This window comes from Mesoplodon densirostris, chromosome 4, assembly GCF_025265405.1.
Source record: "Mesoplodon densirostris isolate mMesDen1 chromosome 4, mMesDen1 primary haplotype, whole genome shotgun sequence".
Lineage (NCBI taxonomy): Eukaryota > Metazoa > Chordata > Mammalia > Artiodactyla > Ziphiidae > Mesoplodon > Mesoplodon densirostris.
The window spans coordinates 69,600,550-69,616,672 of record NC_082664.1 but is presented as its reverse complement, the minus strand read 5'-3'; the positions used below and the strand labels follow the sequence as shown (position 1 = coordinate 69,616,672).

The window sequence follows — 16,123 nt, the reverse complement described above, 5'->3', positions numbered from 1 at the left end:
GTGGTTTTCTGGTAGCATCTTTAGGATTCTCTATGTATAGTATCATGTCATCTGCAAACAGTGACAGCTTTACTTCTTCTTTTCCGATTTGGATTCCTTTTATTTCCTTTGCTTCTCTGATTGCTCTGGCTAAAACTTCCAAAACTATGTTGAATAAGAGTGGTGTGAGTGGGCAACCGTGTCTTGTTACTGATCTTAGTGGAAATGGTTTCAGTTTTTCACCATTGAGGATGATGTTGGCTGTGGATTTGTCATATATGGCCTTTATTATGTTGAGGCAAGTTCCCTCTATGCCTACTTCCTGCAGGGTTTTTATCATAAATGGGTGTTGAATTTTGTCGAAAGCTTTCTCTGCATCTATTGAGATGTTCATATGGTTTTTCTCCTTCAATTTGTTAATATGGTGTATCACGTTGATTGATTTGCGTATATTGAAGAATCCTTTCATTCCTGGGATAAACCCCACTTGATCATGCTGTGTGATCCTTTTAATGTGCTGTTGGATTCTGTTTGCTAGTATTTTGTAGAGGATTTTTGCATCTATGTTCATCAGTGATATTGCCCTGTAGTTTTCTTTCTTTGTGACATCCTTGTCTGGTTTTGGTATCAAGGTGGTGGTGGCCTTGTAGAATGAGTTTGGGAGTGTTCCTCCCTCTGCTATATTTTGGAAGAGTTTGAGAAGGATAGGTGTTATCTCTTCTCTAAACGTTTGATAGAATTTGCCTGTGAAGCCATCTGGTCCTGGGCTTTTGTTTGTTGGAAGATTTTTAATCACAGTTTCAATTTCAGTGCTTGTGATTGGTCTGTTCATATTTTCTATTTCTTCCTGATTCAGTCTTGGCAGGTTGTGCATTTCTAAGAATCTGTCCATTTCTTCCAGGTTGTCCATTTTATTGGCATAGAGTTGCTTTTAGTAATCTCTCATGATCTTTTGTATTTCTGCAGTGTCAGTTGTTACTTCTCCTTTTTCATTTCTAATTCTATTGATTTGAGTCTTCTCCCTTTTTTTCTTGATGTGTCTGGCTAATGGTTTATCAATTTTGTTTATCTTCTCAAAGAACCAGCTTCTAGTTTTATTGATCTTTGCTATCATTTCCTTCATTTCTTTTTCATTTATTTCTGACCTGATTTTTATGATTTCTTTCGTTCTGCTAACTTTTGGGTTTTTTTGTTCTTCTTTCTCTAAGTGCTTTAGGTGCAAGGTCAGGTTGTTTATTTGAGATGTTTCCTATTTCTTAATGTGGGCTTGTATTGCTATAAACTTACCTCTTAGAACTGCTTTTGCTGCATCCCATAGGTTTTGGGTGGTCATGTCTCCATTGTCATTTGCTTCTAGGTATTTTTTATTTCCTTTTTTATTTCTTCTGTGATCACTTCGTTATTAAGTAGTGTATTGTTTAACTTCCATGTGTTTGTAATTTTTACAGATCTTTTCCTGTAATTGATATTTAGTCTCATAGCGTTGTGGTTGCAAAAGATACTTGATACAATTTCAATTTTCTTAAATTTACCAAGGCTTGATTTGTGACCCAAGATATGATCTATCCTGGAGAATGTTCCATGAGCACTTGAGAAAAATGTGTATTCTGTTTTTTTTGGATGGCATGTCCTATAAATATCAATTAAGTCCATCTTGTTTAATGTATCATTTAAAGCTTGTGTTTCCTTATTCATTTTCACTTTGGATGATCTGTCCATTGGTGAAAATGGGGTGTTAAAGTCCCCTACTATGAATGTGTTACTGTCGATTTCCCCTTTTATGGCTGTTAATATTTTCCTTATGTATTGAGGTGCTCCTATGTTGGGTGCATAAATATTTACAATTGTTATATCTTCTTGTATCAATCCCTTGATCATTATGTAGTGTCCTTCTTTGTCTCTTCTAATAGTCTTTATTTTAAAGTCTATTTTGTCTGATATGAGAATTGCTACTCCAGCTTTCTTTTGGTTTCCATTTGCATGGAATATCTTTTTATCCCCTTACTTTCAGTCTGTATGTGTGTCTAGGTCTGAAGTGGGTCCCCTGTAGACAGCATATATATGGTTCTTGTTTTTGTATCCATTCAGCCAGTCTGTGTCTTTTGGTGGGAGCATTTAGTCCATTTACATTCAAGGTAATTATTGATATGTATGTTCCTATTCCCATTTTTTTAATTGTTTTTGGTTTGTTATTGTAGGTCTTTTCCTTCTCTTGTGTTTCTTGCCTAGAGAAGTTCCTTTAGCTTTTGTTGTAAAGCTGGATTGGTGGTGCTGAACTCTCTCAGCTTTTGCTTGTCTGTAAAGGTTTTAATTTCTCCCCAAATCTGAATGAGATCCTTGCTGGGTAGAGTAATCTTGGTTGTAGGTTTTTTTCCTTCATCACTTTAAATATGTCCTACTTGTCCCTTCTGGCTTGCAGAGTTTCTGCTGAAAGATCAGCTGTTAACCTTATGGGGATTCCCTTGTGTGTTATTTGTTGTTTTTCCCTTGCTGCTTTTAATATGTTTTCTTTGTATTTAATTTTTGACAGTTTGATTAATAAGTGTCTTGGCATATTTCTCCTTGGATTTATTCTGTATGGGACTCTCTGTGCCTCCTGGACTTGATTAACTGTTTCCATTCCAATATTATTAAGAAAGTTTTCAACTATAATCTCTTCAAATATTTTCTCAGTCCCTTTCTTTTTCTCTTCTTCTTCTGGAACCCCTATAATTCGAATGTTGGTGCATTTAATGTTGTCCCAGAGATCTCTGAGACTGTCCTCAGTTCTTTTCATTGTTTTTTCTTTATTCTGCCTGCAGTAGTTATTTCCACTATTTCAGCTTCCACGTCACTTATCCGTTCTTCTGCCTCAGTTATTCTGCTATTGGTTCCATCTCGAGTATTTTTAGTTTCATTTATTGTGTTGCTCATTGTTTCTTCTTTCATCTTTAGTTATTCTAGGTCCTTGTTAAATGTTTCTTGCATTTTGTCTATTCTATTTCCAAGATTTTGGATCATCTTTACTATCATTATTCTGAGTTCTTTTTCAGGTAGACTGCGTATTTCCTCTTCATTTGTTAGGTCTGGTGGGTTTTTATCTTCCTCCTTCATCTGCTTTGTGTTTTTCTGTCTTCTCATTTTGCTTATCTTACTGTGTTGGGTCTTCTTTTTGCAGGCTGCAGGTTCGTAGTTCCCGTTGTTTTTGGTGTCTGTCCCCAGTGGCTAAGGTTGGTTCAGTGGGTTGTGTAGGCTTCCTGGTGGAGGGGACTAGTGCCTGTGTTCTGTTGGATGAGGCTGGATCTTGTCTTCTGGTGGGCAGGTCCATGTCTGGTGGTGTGTTTTGGGGTGTCTGTGGACTTAAGATTTTAGGCAGCCTCTCTCCTAATGGGTGGGGTTGTGTTCCTCTCTTGCTAGTTGTTTGGCACAGGGTGTCCACACTGTAGCTTGCTGGTTGTTGAGTGAAGCTGGGTGCTGGTGTTGAGATGGAGATCTCTGGGAGATTTTCACCGTTTGATATTATGTTGAGCTGGGAGGTCTCTTGTGGACCAGTGTCCTGAAGTTTGCTCTCCCACCTCAGAGGCACAGCACTGACTCCTGGGTGAAGCACCTAGAGCCTTTCATCCACATGGCTCGTAATAAAAAGGAGAAAGATTAGAAAGAAAGAATTAGTAGAAGTATAAAGAAAGAAAGAGAAAGAAAGAAAGGAGGGAAGGAAGAAAAAAGAACAATGGAAGATAAAGTAAAATAAAGTATGATAAAATATAATAAAGTTATTAAAATAAAAAATAATTATTTGTAAAAATAACCCCCCAAAAACGGACGGATAGAACCCTGGGACAAATGGTGGAAGCAAAGCTATACAGACAAAATACCACACAGAAGCATACACATACACACTCACAAAAAGAGGAAAAGGGGAAAAACTCATAAATCTTGCTCTCAAAGACCACCTCCTCAATTTGGGATGATTCATTGTCTAAAGGAGGGAAGGAAGGAAAGAAAGAAAGAAGATTAAAGTAAAATAAAGTAAGATAAAATAAAATAAATTTATTAAAATAAAAAATTATTATTAAGAAAAAAAATTTTTAAAAAAACGGACGGATAGAACCCTAGGACAAATGGTGGAAGCAAAGCTGTACAGACAAAATCTCACACAGAAGCATACACATACACACTCACAAAAAGAGGAAAAGGGGAAAAAATCATAAATCTTGCTCTCAAAGTCCACCTCCTCAATTTGGGATGATTCGGTGTCTATTCAGGTATTCCACAGATGCAGGGTACATCAAGTTGATTGTGGAGCTTTAATCCACTGCTTCTGAGGCTCCTGGGAGAGATTTCCCTTTCTCTTCTTTGTTCTCACAGCTCCCGGGTCTCAGCTTTGGATTTGGCCCCGCCTCTGTGTGTAGGTCCCCAGAGGGCGTCTGTTCTTCTCTCAGATAGGACGGGGTTAAAGGAGTAGCTGCCTCGGGGACTCTGGCTGACTCACGCCGGGAGGAGGGAGGGTTACGGAGTGCCAGGCGAGCCTGCGGCAGCAGAGGCCAGCGTGACGTTGCACCAGCCCGAGGCGCGCCGTGCGCTCTCCCGGGGAAGCTGTCCCTGGATGCCGGGACCCCGGCAGTGGCGGGCTGCACAGGCTCCCTGGAAGCGGGGCATGGACAGTGACCTGCGCTCGCACACAGGCCTCATGGCGGCGGCAGCAGCAGCCCCAGCATCTCACGCCTGTCTCTGGGGTCTGCGCTTTTAGCCGCGGCTCACGCCCGTCTCTGGAGCTCCTTTAAGCAGCAGTCTTAATCCCCTCTTCTTGCGCACCAGGAAACAAAGAGGGAAGAAAAAGTCTCTTGCCTCTTCGGTAGGTCCGGACTCCCTCCCAGCTAGCCATGGCACACTAACCCCCTGCAGGCTGTGTTCACACCGCCAACCCCAGTCCTCTCCCTGGGATCTGACCGAAGCCCGAGCCTCAGCTCCCAGCCCTGCCAAGCCTCTCGGGCTGGTGAGTGCCGATCGGTAACGATCCTCTGTGCGGGAATCTCTCCGCTTTGCCCTCCGCACCCCATTTGCTGTGCTCTCCTCCACGGCTCTGAAGCTTTCCCCCTCTGCCACTCGCCGTCTCCGCCCGCGAAGGGGCTCCTAGTGTGTGGAAACCTTTCCTCCTTCATGGCTCCCTCCCACTGGTGCAGGTCCCGTCCCTATCCTTTTGTCTCTTTATTTTTTCTTTTGCCCTACCCAGGTACTTGGGGAGTTTCTTGCCTTTTGGGAGGTCTGAGGTCTGCCGGCGTTCAGTAGGTGTTCTGTAGGAGTTGTTCCACGTGTAGATGTATTTCTGGTGTATCTGTGGGGAGGAAGGTGATCTCCGCGTCTTACTCTTCTGCCATCTTCCCCGGAAGTACTCTGGATTTTTATATAAGCTTGAAATATTTCATTTTAATTAAAAGTAAAATTATAAAGGAGAACTTAAGTTTGGCTGAAATTTGCTTCAAAGATAGTTGTAAGGTGAAAGTTAAAAGCAAGCAAGAAAGGCAGCAATTGTATTGTGGAGGACCTTAAAAGCCATGTTAAGGAGTTTGGACTTTATTTCATGTGCAGAGTGTGTATTATTAGTTTCCTATGTCAGTTGTAAAAAATTATCACAAACTGAGTAGCTTAAAACAAAAGAAATTTATTCTCCCATAGTTTTGGAGGCTAGAAGTCCAAAGTCTCAGTGTTAGCAGGGCTTCATTCTTTCTGGGAATTTAGGAAGAGAATCCATTCTTTGCTTCTTTTAGCTTCTGGTGGCTTGTGGTTGCATAACTCTAATCTCTGAATCTATATGACATGGCCTTTTCCTCTCTGTGTATCTTTTATAAAGACAGTTGTCATTGGACTTAGGGTGAGCCCAGATAACCTAGGTAGAATGATTTCAAGATCGTTAACTTAATTACATCTGCCTGGACCCTTTTTCCAACTAAGATCACATTCACATGTTCCAGGGAATAGGATGTGGACATATCTTTTGGGGGCCTCCATCCAACATACCTAAGGATGAATGACAGTACGGGGGTTTACATGGAAAATCAACTTGGAAGCTTACACACCTGGTACAACAGTTCCACTGGTATATGGAGAAATGAGCAGATAAAAGGGATTTCAAAAAAGGAAATTCAGGCCTCCCTGGTGGCACAGTGGTTGAGAGTCCGCCTGCAGATGCAGGGGACACGGGTTCGTGCCCCGGTCCGGGAAGATCCCACATGCTGCAGAGCGCTAGGCCCGTGAGTCATGGCCGCTGAGCCTGCGCGTCCGGCGCCTGTGCTCCGCAACGGGAGAGGCCACAACAGTGAGAGGCCCGTGCACCGCAAAAAAAAAAAAAAAAAAAAAATTTCATAGGATTTGTAATTAGGAGTGGCAGAGAGAAGAGTTAAGAATGACTTTCAGATTTAGCTACATTAATAGGATGAATAATGGAGGTAGTTGTTGTCACTTAGCTTTCTTTTGGACTTAATAGATTTGGGTGCTTGGAATATGTGGTACCCAGCAGTCTGTTGGGTATATATTCTGGGCTGGAAATAATAGATTTTATAGCTAATGAACATAAACCTGCTAAATAAAGCCATGGGATATGGTAAGAAAAAAGAGAAATTTGCCTTGTTACAGATCCATGAGGGACAAACAGTAACATTTAAGGCAAAGCAAAGAAAGAAGAATCTTTGTAAGAGACTCAGAAGGTCTGGCCAGAGATATAAGGGGAAACCAGGAGACTGATCCCATACATCATTCATGCACTTAAGGCAGTTATTCCTGAGATGTAGAAAGGAGTGGAGGGAAAGTGAATAGGAAATTAAGAAAAGGAGACAGTAAATGTAGGTAAGTCTTTCACATACGTTGTCTCAAAGGAAAGCAGATGGGATTGAGTGAATTTTTTCCCTTATTCAAAAATGGGAAAGATAAGCATATTTTTGTGCTCTTGAGGAAGAACTAATAGAAGGGAAGATGAGTCAGTGTAGTAGGGTACCTGAGGAGGTGGATAAGGAATCCAGAGCCACAGTTAGGGTTAGTCAGTCTGGTAGGCAAAAATGGTATCATCTTCATTCTTTGCTTATTAGTGAGAATGTGCATTTTTAAAAATTCATTTGTTACTTGTATTTTCTTAATAATGCATTCATATATTGTATTTCCTATTGAGTTCTTTTAGAAAATGATTTGTATTTTTGTTATATTAGAGAAATTAGTGTTCTATCATGTATCAATATTTTCCCACTTTGTTTTGTCTTTGTTAATTTCTTTTAGCAATACATAAGTTTTAAATTTTTATGTGGCTCAAGTTTATGATTCTTTTTCTTTGCAGTCTTTCATTGTATACTAACTAGCTTTGAAGTGTAAAATTTTAGATATCTACTTTTTTCCTCTTAATAAAAAATTGTTAGCTTAATTTTAAAACTATTCCATAAAGCCAAACAATGTAGGCATGGAAAATATTCATTTTATATTAATACATTTGCTTGTTATTGATTTGAAAATATCATATCACATAAAGTGTATCCATATTTTTCTGTGTTTTTCCTCACCTTTTTTTCCCACATCTTTTTTTTTCTCTCTTTTTCACACATATATGTGATAGTAAATTAGCTAGAAATGTTCATTCCAAACACATGTGTATGAATGTTGGCTCATTATTTTTCTTCTCTTAAGTTTTAAACAGGGTCTGAAAACTCTTGGTGTTTTGGAGAAAATTCAGACTTATCCAGAAGCATTTTGTAACATCTTCTGTCATAAACCTGAGAATCTTTCCACAAAAATTCTTAGTGATCTTTTTGCAGTACACACATTATCTGACGTACAGGCTTTGGGGTTTTGGAACAGTTACTTGCAGGCTGTTGAGGGTATGTAGATGTTTTATTTTTATTTAACTGTCGTAGAAATTTTGTTTTGGGATATTTATTTCTTTGAGTTTTGCTTTTTATTGTAAGACTTTAATCTAACTACTTATTTACAAAACTTGTTTCAAAACAAGTTTATATGACTGAGTTGAAAGTGATAGGAAAGGTTACATAGTAAAGTTATATTTTTTGGTTGTTTTCTTCTAGGTAATTTGAAGTGAGAGGTATTCTTCCTAGAAAACTTTAAATATATGGGTGATTGCCACAGCACAGGATAGTCTAAAAGCTAGTCATTTACTTCACCTTTTTAAATTTTAAGTTAAATTGAATTATTCTTCATCCATTGGTCAGAGCATGGTAATGATATTTATCATTGAGCCTTAGCAATGTAAATTCATTCTGTTTAACATGGTGTAAAACAATTTAACTTTTAGTTGAAAATTTTTAGCTAGGTTGTTTGGATGTTTTATACCATCTTAGTTTTTCCTTTGTTGAAATAGTTTATCAAATAGCAATGGTCTAGAAGTGGTTTAAAATTGTTTGTAGGATCATATCCCTGAAAGATGGAGTTTCAAAACCTACTGAACCTCTTGGACTGTATGATAATTTTATATTAAGGAAGACATTTAAATATACAGTGAGTAGGTCAACCAAATGATTGTATGAGACCTACTTTGAAATGCAAATAAACATGTATTCAATATACCATTTTCCTATTACTACACTTAGTGATTTAGTTTTCCTCTTATGCATCTCTGTTAATGTGGGTGTCTGCTTTTCAACATGTCTAGTCTAGTTGGGGAAGAGTCTGTGATGGTAGCAATATATAACATGGATTTTTTTTCTTTTTTTTCCTTTTTTTGGTATTCTTTTCAGATGGTACATCTACAGTAACAATGGAAGACATTCTTATTTTTGCTACTGGTTGCAGTTCCATTCCACCTGCTGGATTTAAACCCACTCCATCAATTGAGTGCCTTCATATGGATTTTCCTGTTGGAAACAAGTGTAATAACTGCTTAGCTCTTCCTATCACCAGTACATATAAAGAATTTCAAGAAAATATGGACTTTGCCATAAAAAACACTCTAAGATTAGAAAAGGAAGAAAATTCTCACTTCATTGGACATTAACTGTTTTGAACAAAGAGATGCTTCTTTAAAAGCTGCTCTTGATACTTTTTGTTTCAGAAATCTGTCCATCATCACTTTTGAGCAAACTTGGCCCAATAAAATATATGATATGAACATAAAGGAATATTTTGGCCACTTAAGCTAAAAAGTTTTTTTGTTAAGGTGTACCAGTCAAAGTTGATACTTTTCTATTTTCTTAATATACATGCTTCATAAACCTCAATATAAATACTTTTAGAATGGCTGTACAGACTTTCTTCCAGTATAGTAGCATGCTATATATAAGAAGAAAATTTGTACTCACTGTTTTTGTAAATTGGGATTAGCTATAGGATGCCACAGTGATTTTTCTAGTTTTATGCAGTTTTCAAATTATTACTTATTTTATTTTAAAGCGTTAAATAGGAAAGGTAAATGATAAATCTTGTTATATAAATCAAAGTCATATTTTGGGGTATGTGTTATATGTATCCTTTTCTAGGATGGCACTAAATTAGTTAAAAATGTTTTTAGATTATTAAGTTATGTTAAAATAGATCCACACTGCAATTAGATTATGCCTAAAGGGAAGTATTATATTAAAGAGCAGAATTGCACAAATATTCTAGAATCTATGGACATTCCATAGTCTTAAAACACTTCTGAGGTGGATTAAAATACAGTTGAAAATCCCTAAGTAAGTGTCTTCTTTCAAGCCTTTGGCTGTAATCATGGGATTTTTTTTTTTTTCCTGTATCCCATGTGTGGTATTAGACCACATTATGTCTGATCCACATTTTAGGTTATCTGAATAGAATGATCTCTGTGGATTGCCATTTGGTAGGTTTGGCTATTTGACAGTTATTTATTATCAAGATGGTTGTATGAAAGGTAAGCTGGCACCATTGCATTATATAGTTATCTTCTTTGCTTTTGAAAGATACCTGTTATATAAACAATGTAGAAATGTATAAGAAAGAATCACAAATAGAATGAAAAACCCACTCTAATCTCAGCCATGCAGAATTAACTGTTATCCTTCTATAAACTCTTCCATTTCCTTTCTTTTTTAACTTTATTAATGCTACTAAAAGTCAAAGAATACCTAGAAGTAACAAGAGATTATGTAATAACAATTTGAAGATACCTAATCCCATAGTTGTGTCACCATATTTGTACTCTTGCAAAAGAAGAAACTGGAAAAGTCTAATGTCCCTAATCTGTTATCAAATATAAATGGGTTTTTCACCAGAATAAATCGTATGAGAGGTAAAATGCTTGGTTTTAAGCATATTTTTCTTGCTACATATAGCAGGTATCAGCCATCGTATTCTCATCCTCTCCAAGAAGCATCCTTAAATTATTGATATTTTAAAAGACAAATGACAGGATTGGTTTGATACTGGTAATAAATCTCTTATTAATACCAAAGGAAAACTAAAACATAATCCTAGTATAATTTTGTTACATTTTGTAACAGACCCAGCAAATTAAAGTTTAACTTTAACTTGAAGGTTTTAAAACATTAAACAAGGCATTTCTTTGTCTTGTGTTGAATTCTGTTACATTATCAAACATAATTAAAGCATCAATTATCAAAAAAGAGGTTTAACCTCACCATACAGCTTTTATTCCAAATGTGTTGACAAACTGGATACTTTATTTCTTAACCTACCTAGTTTTTATAAAATTTTAAAAGCCATTAAGCCAATACAAACCAGAAAACCTAATTAAAGCTATTTTCTGGTTATTTGTAGTTTGAATTCATTTAATTACAGTGGTAATTAAAGCTGTTAAAGCTCACATGCTTTTTGCGTGGGGAGGGCTGGTGGGGAGGCAGTGTGCTTGGGTTGGCTACAATTAAAAACAGTGTTTCAATTCTTCTTTTATGTGTAGACAGGGCCTTAGGGATAAAGTGATGTAAATAACAGTATATTCATGTTTTAAAGTGAAGTATAAATTTTCATATTGCAAAATATTTTCTGGCTTTAAGGATATTCCATCAGTATCATTTTTAGATTAACCTTTACAGTCAAGATATGTCAGAGAAACCTGTAGGTTATCTTCTGCATTGTTACTATGTCAAATTGTTGGTATTATGTTTGTTCTTTTTCTGTTCATTGTTATAGCCAATGCATAGTTCCTACTGACATTGATTTTAAAAAGGAATTATGCTATAAACCTTTATAAATGTGTATATGTATTTCTTAAATATTTCAATCATCTAAATGCCATATATTTCAAGCTTGTTTTCTGTTACTCTCATTATCAAGAAAAAGCATAAATTCGCCTTGTATTCATCTACTGTTAATGGTCTTAGGTTAGTTTTATATTCATTTTTTTTAAACAATTTTAAATTTTTTGGTGTGAGAACTTCATCTGAAGGCATTTATACAATTCTCTACTATTCTTGTACTTAGTCATTTTACTATTTTAGTATTTAAGGTAAAGATTCTTTAAAATATCAGAAACTAGCTCATGACTTTATACTTTGTAATATTTAATTTCCATATTATAAATTAGTCATTGTTTGGGTCAAGTAAAAAGCTTTCATTTGATTACTAACTTGAAAATTTACTTGGGCTTCTGCTTTATTCCAAACTTCTTTTAATTTTTTCCCCTAATTATATGGAAGCTCTTGGAACTTTTGTACTCAATGCTAAATGTGCAGTAAGGGAGAGTGTAATATAATAGGTAAGTTTTCTCGGTGACTTTGCCTTTTACATTCAACCATTATAAGAAAATGATTAGAACAAGATTCTATTTATAAATGTGTAATTCTTATATATAGTGCTTATCACAGCTTTGTTGCTAATTTTACAATAAGCTATTAAACTAGGTTTATGCTCCAAGTGATGCAATGTAAAGCATAAAAACACATTGATGGATTACTTGAATGTGTATTACGTATAGTTTAGGAAAATTTGGATTGCTTTGAAGAAATCCTATTTTCAAGTTCTCATTTTGACTGTTATCTTTTCAAATTGCCAAACATATTCCAATATCTACTGTATGCCAGGTATTATGTTAGGTGATAGTTTATGTCAGCCTAGTTTCCCTTTTTTTTAAAAGACTTCAGATACAACAAAAATACATGACACTTATAATGAAGTTTTCTAAATGTGTTTCTGCTACTAAATGTGAAGTGCTTATATAAACTAAATCAAGTAACTTGTTAGGATTTAACAAGGTTAAGATTCTGACAATACTGTGTAGATAATAGATCCTTTCCCCATTTGAGAGATCCTGCAAGCATTTATCGGCTGACACGTAGGAACCTCTCTTGGATGAGCTGTTCTGAGGTATTCTCTGTTAAAACTATCTATTCCCTAATGTAAAATAATAGTTTGCCAGAATAATTATATTATTTTAGCCAAAAATCTGGATAGGTAGAGTCAGTTAAACAGCTAAAAAAGTTAGGTTAACTAACACTCTAACAGCCATAGTTTAATTCTTTCCTTATTCTAATAACACATTACAAATACCTTACTCAGTCTTAGCATTACAGGGGCTGTTTGTTTACTGCCACTGTTCTGTGGGACATATATTTCCTATACATTTGTTTGCCCACACTATGTGCACTCCTTGGTCAGGACAGTTTATATCATTTCAAATGTATATACTGTACACAAATGTTAAACATGCCTTAGTGTTCTATGTCATATGAGTCATATATTTTGCGAGGTCTATGCTGGAGCTCTGAAATGGTTAGATAGATTTGCATTTGAAAGTAGAAGTAAACAAATGAACAAGATTGGGCTCTCAGATGTTGACAGTGGTAAAGCCTGTTTATTTTATATTCCATGAAGACAAAAAATTAAGTAGAACTTTCCCATAGGGCAGGAGCTGTCATTTCTGTTTAATTGCAACACACCTAGTTCATTGGTGATTCCACTTTTCTTTTTTTTATTCCACATATAGGAAGCAGTAAAAAATCAGCTATAAGATGAGTATGGTCTGAGGATCTAATATATAACGTGACTGTAGTTAACTGTACTGTATAACTGAAATATGCTAAGAGAGTAAAACTCAAAAGTTTTCACCAAAAAATTTTTAAAATATATATATATATATATGTGTGTGTGTGTGTGTGTGTGTGTGTGTGTGTGTGTGTGAGATGATAGATGTGGTAAATAACTAAGTGGGGGGAATTCTTTCACAATGTATACATATATATCATATCACAATGATATGTTTCCAAATTTATCAATTGTACCCTCAAAAAAGGTGAAAAAAATTTACACAAGGAAAAAAAAGAATGTAGGTCCAGTTCTAGGGTGTTCCCTAATGGCATTAAGAATGAGATCACCTGTCTTAAGTTTCATAAAAATAAACTTTTGTGTTTTGGTAAAAATTTTGCTCTTTATGTAATTGTTGGGGTAACTTAATTTCTCATAAATTCGAAAAGTTAAGTTTTCAAACCAGTTTTTGAGACACAGGGTCTCTAATTTCATTTCAGAATTTGGTGAAGCTTCAGAATGAACATATTCAATAACTAATGCAATATCCTAAGTGAACTCTGTTGACCATATGGGAAATGATTTGTGTCCATTTTTGACATCCAGTAAAAAAAAATCTATGGATTAAATTAGAAATCATTAATATTGGATACATTTTGTCGTCACATGGCTTTAAGTGTACATTAAGACACCTGCACTATCCACTTACACCCCCTGCCAAAGTAATGTTTTGTGATTTTGCAGTTACTAAAAGGAAAATACAAACTGCCATTTTGCGCCTTCCTGGCTTCTGTGTCCATGTAGGCAAAACAACCCCATGCAGCTAGACCATTTTGCCTAACAGACAAGAAATCTGCCTGATTAGAGCAATGCTCCGAAGCTGCCTGTTTCCCAGAAAAGGAGCAAACGGGAGACCCCTCCTGCTGCACTGGGGAAACAGAAAAGGGAGCTAGCATTTAAGTGCCAGTTTTGTTCCAGGAGCTTCATTTACTTTAGTCCTGTGATCCTTAAGCTCCTAGATTATTATCACCACAAGAGATCTGTAGACGACCAAACTAACAGTTCAGTATTTAGGTTCTTAGCACTACAACACGCTCCTGCCCTAAGAGCTCACTTTAAAGCAGCTACCTTTTGAGAAGCTGTGGCTTGATTAGACAGGATAAAAATTCCTACTATTACGCCGCTGGAAAGTAAACACTGCCAGGTGTTCGGGTACTATTCCCACGTTGGGTCTCTTTAAGTTTTGTGGAGAGAGCTGAGAGTATGGGAGGGTCACCCTGGAGGAGGCGGGGTTCGGCGTTCTATGGTCCCGCCCCTCCGATCTTTGCTTCCGGGGCGGTCGGGGCGGCCACGTCGTGATCGGGCTCCGCTCTCCAGCCGGGCAGTGTATGGTGGGAGCCAAGATGGCGGCGGCCGCAGCAGCCAGTATTCGAGAGAGACAAACAGGTACCGACTTATTCCCTTCTCTTCCCTGGGGTTTTGTGCTTGCGGTGAGAACATATTCCTCTTCTTGTCGCCCTCACTCGGTCGCGTGCGTGCAGTTCGGAGACAGACCTCCAATAGTTTAATCCCGTTCTCAGACCATGGAGAGACCTTCCCCTTTTGAGTTTTTAGGGAAGAGATGCCATTAGCTTGAGAACTCGGCTCTCAGATGTGGTGCCGGAGAAGGGGCTTCAGGGGTGAGCGGGTTGCTGCGGTCCTGCTCTTGTCTCTTTCCTACTGGGCCTCAAAAGGCCATGGCGACCAGATCTGGCACCTGGCATTTCCAGCCCTTGCCACCTATGTGGTCTTCGGGTTTGTTTCTGCGCGTGGTTAAGTTCTCTCCCATTTTAATGTTGAGAGTTTCATTTTCCGGCACTTACACCACAGTTACAAATTTAGATGCTCTTTTCAGAGCAAATTACATTCTGCCATTTCTCTCCTGTGGACCAGTCTTTGGGGGTACCTGAAGAGAAACGCCTGTGATAAAGATTTCCGTCTTCAGCTTGCGGGAATGGGATATAAGAATGGCAAAACGAATGAATTAATACCTTTCCCATTTTAATTATTTGTTAAATTAGTGTTTTTAAACTACGCATTATTAATGTTTAACAGAGCATGGTCATATAACTTCCATTTATACCGTGAAGTATGGTTTTAAAAAATACGTATTCTTTCCCTTGAGCTTTGATATTTTTTCCACCTTAGATAATTTTAGTTTTGCCTTATTTTTTGGAAACTTCTAATGGCAACTTGGTTTATACCTAATTGTTTTGAAAGTTGGCATACTGTTAATTCTGAGAAGCTAATAGAGATAAGCCATTAAGAATTTGCATATTTGGAAGTTCTGTCTCTTTTAATTATGTTCTTTTGCATATAAATCGGAATAGGAATATAACTGGTTACAATTAACATTACCTACAGAAAGGATTTTGGCTGTACTTGATTCCTTCCTTTGCAATTCAAAGAAAAATTAATGATAGACTTCAATCTACTAACGACACAGTGCATAATGAGTTGTGTTCTGCATTTCCCCAATAGATAATGTAGTGTAAGCTATCAGATGAAATAAGTTGTAACTTAAATATATAAAAGTCCAAATAAAATTTGGGAAATAACTGCCATTCATTTTATCTGTGTAAGCAAATAGAAGCCCCACTTGTCTTTGCAGTATGGTTCTGACAGCTTAATGAACCTCAATGAATTAGGTCATACTACATATTAAAATAAAAAATAACATGTTAAGGGAGACTGTACCAATACAAAGGAGCTTTTTGAAAAATGAAATTTGGATGGTAGTAATTTTTATATGCAGAAACTTTGTAGAATGTTAAACTCTAGTAGTATAATATGGATTTCTGCAGAAATAAACTTCATTGTAGCAAGATTTCACGTCATTACTACATAGGTTATGCCAGGTTTATCAAATGAGTACTCCAGTTGAGTTCTGTCTTACTTTGAGAGAAAGGTAAACTATGTGCTATAGTAGGACAAGTAAACATTTCCCTGATGCCTATTGAGAATGTTTTGGGAAATAAATCACAATTGAGTCTTCGGCCATGTACTTTATTAACAAATCCATTGTGTCAGAATCCCTGTTAACAAGTTAGCCAAGGCTCAGAGATGGGGAAATTCACCAAGATGGTGCTGAGAAGGCAAACGTGGGAATATCTGCTGATATGGGCTTCTTTCAGTTAGCAAAGCTCTGGGGAACACCATGCACCTGGAACTCATATGCACCACAGGCTGTGATTCTTCC

The 16,123-nt window shown here is 36.9% G+C and overlaps 2 protein-coding genes across 4 annotated transcripts in view; both read left to right on the top strand.

Moving 5' to 3' along the window:
- G2E3 (G2/M-phase specific E3 ubiquitin protein ligase) overlaps positions 1 to 10,201 on the top strand; it is a 67,302-nt gene extending 57,101 nt beyond the window's left edge. For 2 of the 3 annotated variants that reach the window (XM_060096358.1, XM_060096359.1), the window contains 2 exons: positions 7,627 to 7,817; positions 8,691 to 10,201. In XM_060096358.1, the coding sequence (XP_059952341.1) occupies positions 7,627 to 7,817; positions 8,691 to 8,947 (448 nt within the window). In that variant the 3' untranslated portion in view covers positions 8,948 to 10,201. The remainder of the gene's footprint in view (positions 1 to 7,626; positions 7,818 to 8,690) is intronic. The other variant, XM_060096360.1, reaches the window with a different exon arrangement.
- A 4,027-nt stretch (positions 10,202 to 14,228) lies between these two features.
- SCFD1 (sec1 family domain containing 1) overlaps positions 14,229 to 16,123 on the top strand; it is a 133,045-nt gene continuing 131,150 nt past the window's right edge. Inside the window, exon 1 of the mRNA XM_060096357.1 lies at positions 14,229 to 14,331. Coding sequence (XP_059952340.1) covers positions 14,274 to 14,331 — 58 coding nt within the window. The 5' untranslated portion in view covers positions 14,229 to 14,273. The remainder of the gene's footprint in view (positions 14,332 to 16,123) is intronic.